The 6,020-nt window shown below is 30.8% G+C and overlaps 1 protein-coding gene across 1 annotated transcript; it reads left to right on the top strand.

Annotated features, from left to right (window-relative positions):
- The first annotated feature begins 1,611 nt into the window (after positions 1 to 1,611).
- Positions 1,612 to 4,941, top strand: LOC112800782 (protein FMP32, mitochondrial). The gene is made up of 8 exons (XM_025843171.3): positions 1,612 to 1,938; positions 2,128 to 2,416; positions 2,588 to 2,719; positions 2,809 to 2,868; positions 4,082 to 4,158; positions 4,242 to 4,298; positions 4,411 to 4,477; positions 4,572 to 4,941. Exons 2-8 carry the CDS (start codon positions 2,228 to 2,230, stop codon positions 4,689 to 4,691), a joined length of 702 nt encoding a protein of 233 aa, XP_025698956.1. The 5' UTR covers positions 1,612 to 1,938; positions 2,128 to 2,227; the 3' UTR covers positions 4,692 to 4,941.
- The last annotated feature ends 1,079 nt before the right edge of the window (positions 4,942 to 6,020 follow it).

Genomic DNA, 6,020 nt, shown 5'->3' with positions numbered 1-6,020 from the left:
TAGGAATTTGTTAATTTAAAAATAATTTTTATTAGTTTCGTCATAAATAGTATCAATCCTATTATTTATTTATAAAAATGTAGATTATCAGATATTTGAACTTCAACGATGAAGAGAAAGGTCTTATCAATTAGGTTGAGCAAAAGTGTAGGTGTATCCGATAAATTTCCTTTCTGAAGGGTATTACATAATATATTAATAATAAATAATATAAAAATTACCAATAAAAATATCTTCACTATGTTTTTAGAAATAAATATTGGTTAGATCTTATCAATAGGAGTGGATCAAGTATCTTCACACAGCTCTTTTTCAAAACTTTTTTTACCTACTTGTCAAAGACTACAAAACATGCACAGTCAGAATCATCAATGATACCAAGCTTTATTCGGTACTTGCTTAAAAAAGAAAATAATATAAGAAAAAGTTAAATATAGACTATTCAATATCTAATCCAATGTGCATAGACTTTAATTTAAAAAAATAAATAAATAACCTTGGAGTTATGGAAAAAGGGAGATGGCCACAACTTGAACATTTGAAAGTTTTTGTAAAAGCATATGTGGACGTGTTGCATTCACATTGGTCGTACCACCAGTCTGGAGTATCCATAATATGAGTTATAGTAGCCAAGACAACACAAATAGCATTCTAAATAAAAAATTAATGATTAAATCCCTAAATAAACAAATAAATAATATAAATTTAAAATAAAATAGAAAAATATTAGTAAAAAACTCACGTCTTCATCGAGCCAAACCATCTCAATTGAGTATGGCAATGGAGAATTTTTGTAACTTGGTAGTGTCCATAACCGTAATACTCGTATACGTACACACAAATTGTCAATTGTAGGATTGATGTCAGCAATTTTGTGAATACCAGCCATTGGAATAAGTAGAGAGATTTTGGATATATGTAAAGAAAGAGATTGATGTACTTTAAATTGTGGTGCTTTACATCTTTCATCACTTATACTTTTATAGTTGCATCATAACTAAATTTTTTAAAATTTGGTTGACTTTAATTTAAAATTTTAAAAATAACAAACCAAGTAAAACAACCCAAACTTAAAATTTAAAAATAACAACCTAAACAAATAATAATTTAAAAAATCTAAACTAACGTAAATCGTTATAGTAATATTAGTATGTAACAGCCGAAATATAATTAACGTAAATTTTTTTAAAACTCTAAATTTTTTTAAAAGAACGTATGTAGTTGCAAATTTTAAAAAAATCAACAAAATTTTAAAAAATAATAGTAAAAAGAATTAACAAATTTTTAAAAAATAACAACCTAAGTAAAATAATTTAAAATTTAAAAAATAATAATCTAAGTACAATAATCTAAAATTTAAAAAATAACAACTTAAATAAAATAATTTGAAATTTAAAAAATAACAACCTAAGTAAAACAACCCAAACTTAAAATTTGAAAATAACAACCTAAGCAAATAATAATTTATAATTAATAAATATAATTCTAAAAATTTCTAATGACGACACCTAAGCAAATAAACTCCCAGACTCAACGTATGAGCGCCACGTCAGCATATGAGCTTCCCATTTGTATACTATAAAGATAAAGATAAAGATAAAGATAAAGATAAAGATATCTATTTCATTCCTTCATACTTAGAAGCAACTTATTTGATCAACTTATTTACATATCTATAGAAAATAATTTATTTGATCAACTTATTGAACTTTAAGTAGTTTACTTGAAGGGAATGGATGGAAATTGCACGTGAAGAAACCTAGGAAAAATTGCCGTGAGAAATAGTACACCATCGTTTCGATTCAAAATAGGTCTGCCATCGTAGAGCCATGTACTTGAAAGCAACCGCGAATTCATTTCCTTTTTAAGTTCCCACCGATTCAAAAGTACCGATTACTCCTTCCCTTATCTGTATTTCCTTGTCCTTTTCACATTCAGGTAACTCCATGAAAATCTCTCTTTTTCTGCCTCTATGGCTTTCCTTCTCATCTTGTTTGGTTTCCAGAAACTGGATTGATTTGTGAGGAATCAAAATCAAATTTTGTAAAAAATTCTTCTGCTTTCTTGGCTTCTTTCTTGTTGATTAATTTTCCGTCCTGGGATTCTGTTTCTTCTTTGTTTGGATAGTGGCTGAAAACAAGGTTTCTATATCCGAATTGGGATTAGTGCACATTTAGGCTCGAATATTCCTCTTCGCTTTCAATATCTTATTTTTGAGGAAATTGTAATGGCCGCCGCCGCGGCTTGCAAGCGATTGGCACAATTGGGAACGAGGTCGGGGATTGCCATGCCCATAACACAATTTTCGAGCTTTGGGGCCTCAAAGTCGTTCTCTTCCAACTCAAGTCTCAGATCATTTTCCCAATTGGTGAAATCAAATGGACAGCGGTTGTTCCTCGTTGATACATTAGCCCTTGTAATTTACGATTAACCTTCTTACCAATTTTTGTTTTTCTCTCTTTTCATGGCCTTTTTGTTCACTTATTTTGTTTTCTAACTAGTTGCAAATTTGCAATTTTAAGAACGATTGAATATGTTAAGCTGTTATGAGTGGTTTGTTGATTGATAATGGTTTTCTGCTTTTTAGGTTAGGAAACTTGAGGGGCAAGGATTGCCCACAAAGCAAGCTGAGGCGATAACTGCTGCCATAACTGAAGTTTTGAATGACAGTCTGGAAAATGTATCAGAATCATTAGTATCAAAAGCAGAGATGCAAAGGGTGAGGCCCATGTTTATATTGTTCTTTATTTGGCTCGTTTGTTAAGTTTACTACTCCTTTGGAATCTAAGATACTGTTTTTTTTTTAAGACTGAAATGCTCCAAGAGTCCAGCCTGTCCAAATTCAAAGCAGAAGTGCAGAGCTCACAGGTAATTTGTATTTACATTTATGGTGTAGGTGCACATGAATGAGATGAAACTAGTATTCTAAGTGATAGTTAGAATATTGCTGACTAATGTAGGTGACATAAATTACAGTAATTCATAACAGAATCCTTTTTATATTTGTGTGTCGATGTTGGGGATTAGGATACATGTGTATCCCACTTTTCTAGCTGTTATTTAGTAATTACAGAGCATGTGTTTTTAGTTGTTATTCTGGACAACAATGATACATTCTATTACATTGATATGATTGTTAAGTTACCTCATTGAATGATGTTGCAATATCAGGCTAACATCTTAGTTCGTTGTCTTTTTATGTAGCTAGGTTTCTCATGTTACTTTTATCCTGTTTGACACCAGGATAATTGAAGAATGACATTCAAAGGGAATTATGTTAATTGCCAATATATAATATTTGCACCTGAGTATATGGAAAGCAAAGGATGAAAGAGGATACATTCCATAAATTGCTTTTTCTAGCATTTAAAATATGGCCTCTTGGACTAGATATTGTGATGGAACTTCTTAAAAACTCCATTTGGTTAACCCATAGATTTGACATCTTCTGATCAAACGATTCAAATATTTGCCTTGTAGAAATTGTTTGTGTCTGTTTCTTGTGAGGTATTGTATCTTTGGATAATGATTGTAATCATCCTCGATGTTCATCTCATTTAATCATTAAATTGATAGTTTTGTTTTTATTTTTTTTCAAAAAGTGAGAGCTATACATGTCTTCGAGAAATTCTCTATTTGTTTCTTGTGGTATTATGTTTTTAAGTAACGACTGTAATACTCATGGAGCATGTCTCATGTTTTCATTTATTCATAAGATGAGAGATTTCATTATATTGATATATATCTATGTCTTGGCATCTTAAAGTAGATACATGGGTTTAGGGACCATGAATAATTCAAATTGTTATTGTTATTGAAACAAATCATGTGGTAATATATATATATATATATATATATATATATATATATATATTGAAAGTTTGATTTGGTTCTTTGCAATGTTAATATGTATAAAAAGTGGTTCTAAACTATGGAAATTATGTTGGTTCTTGTTATTTATTTATTTATTTTTTTACACTTCTTGTTTTCTCTTCTCATTTTTTCTCATTTTCTAGTTATGTTGAGGTTGTCAATTTGCACTTGTCTTGTGCTGTTATATGATGGAAAATTTATGATGTAGGGACATCATTACTCCTTGCTGCAACAAGAGACTGAAAAACTAAGGAATGATATAGAGAAGATGCGCAGTGAATTGAGGTCCATTTTATTTTTAAATCAGCTACTAGTTTCTTTTGTCATTTTATGCTCCTTAAGGTGGAACTTGATGGATTGTGATGCAGGTATGAGATAGATAAAGTCACAGCTGGGCAACGATTGGATTTGAATCTTGAAAGGGGGTAAGAATTAGGAAAGAAAACATGCCACTTTTCAGGCACTATGGAACTTTGTTTCATTGCAATGTCTCATTTTTTTCTTAATACTATAACCAATGGTTCTATGTAAGTGCAGGAGAATAAGGGAGGAATTGTCTAATCAGAGTGCCAAAACTAACAATCTGGCTAACAAACTTGAGAGAGTAAGCAAACAAGTGAACTTCAAGAAGGACTTCTCAGTTATTATCTTGCCACATCATTTTAATTTGTTTCTTTTTTCTTTTCAATATTGTCCAGGAGGTTCATGCACTAAGGGCACAGTTAGAAGCAGCAAAATATGATGTTATAAAATATTGCATAGGAACTCTTGTCTCAATATCTGCTGTTGGACTTGCTGTTCTCCGCATCTTGATGTAACCAGGTTGTATTCCAATTTAACAAATATTGTATGTTCTATAAAGAGCAATTTCACCGAGTCACTGTAATACAGAATTTGAGGAGCAGAAGATAGAAGCTCCCATTAGACACCAGAAGGGGCCATTTTTTTAAGCCCTATTCTTTTCATATTCTTTTGTTCATTTGCTTTCCATTGCTTGTGGAACATTTCCTCAATTTGTACTTGCCTGTCAAACTTGGATTATATAGCAATATTGGATTGAAGTCTGAATTTGTTTACTTTATCACTTTAAGATAGTTGTCATTGTCAAGGTAGACAAAATCGCAAGTTGGCTCGTGGAAACGTATGAGTTTACGTTTCTTCTCTCTCTCTGTCATGCTTCTACTACTCGAGTCACTGGAGTTACTTATGCACAGAAACACTGGGGAAAATCACAGAGTTGTTGGAATCGCGGTTCTGCTTACGACCTATGTTTTGAGAAGAAAGTTGGCCCAAAGCTTAGTTTTGTTGTGCAATGCAGAACCCAACTTGGATCCGAAGCATAATCTGCTAAGGTGGTGTTGGAACCTTAGATTTTCTTCGATTTTTCTCTCTCTTTGCTTCTAATGTGTGTTACCCACCATGTCTTTTTTTCTATTTCATCACTTTGATAGGTGTTATTCTATTAGAAGAGGGATAAGGATGTCTGGAAATAAGTTTATTGTTTTGAACAAAAACAATAAGAGGAAGTACAGAGAGAAGAGAGTGGCGATGCAACTGACATGATTAATAAAATTGGTTTATTTTATTTTATTTCTCTTTTGGGAACTTAACTCTTTTTCTTGTTCTTTTCCTTTTGAATTTGGTTGTTTTTTTTTTTTGAGTATCTCTTATTGATTTTTTTTCATATCCTTTCATGATTTCCTTTATTGTTTTTAGTTAAATAAGCCTTGTCCATTGTTTTTGTCCAAGTCAGTGTCTTGGGCTTATAGCATATACATATATAATTATGAATTACTTAGGAATTAACCAAAAAAAATTATGAATTACTTAGGCAAAAAAAAAATTATGAACTACTAAATTGTTTCTTTTGTTATAAATAATTTGACAATTAATTATGAAATTTATTTTTATTTGTTAATTTTTTTATATATTTTTTTATAATTTACGAATCATGTTTTAGTTTTGCCTTACATGAATTATGATTTTATTATAGTCATCTGAGTTAAAGTAAGTCTAAGTTAAAGTAAAAACTACGAATTAACTACTCAGTCATTGTTATTACCAATTGTCTAATGCCATTTCTCAAATTCTATCATATCTTGGCCCTTGAGCCTTCTTCCTGATAAATTCTAAGTATATCGCACAAC

The sequence above is a fragment of the Arachis hypogaea genome, chromosome 5 (genome assembly GCF_003086295.3).
Source record: "Arachis hypogaea cultivar Tifrunner chromosome 5, arahy.Tifrunner.gnm2.J5K5, whole genome shotgun sequence".
NCBI classification, from domain to species: domain Eukaryota; kingdom Viridiplantae; phylum Streptophyta; class Magnoliopsida; order Fabales; family Fabaceae; genus Arachis; species Arachis hypogaea.
This window is presented reverse-complemented; position numbering and strand designations above follow the sequence as displayed.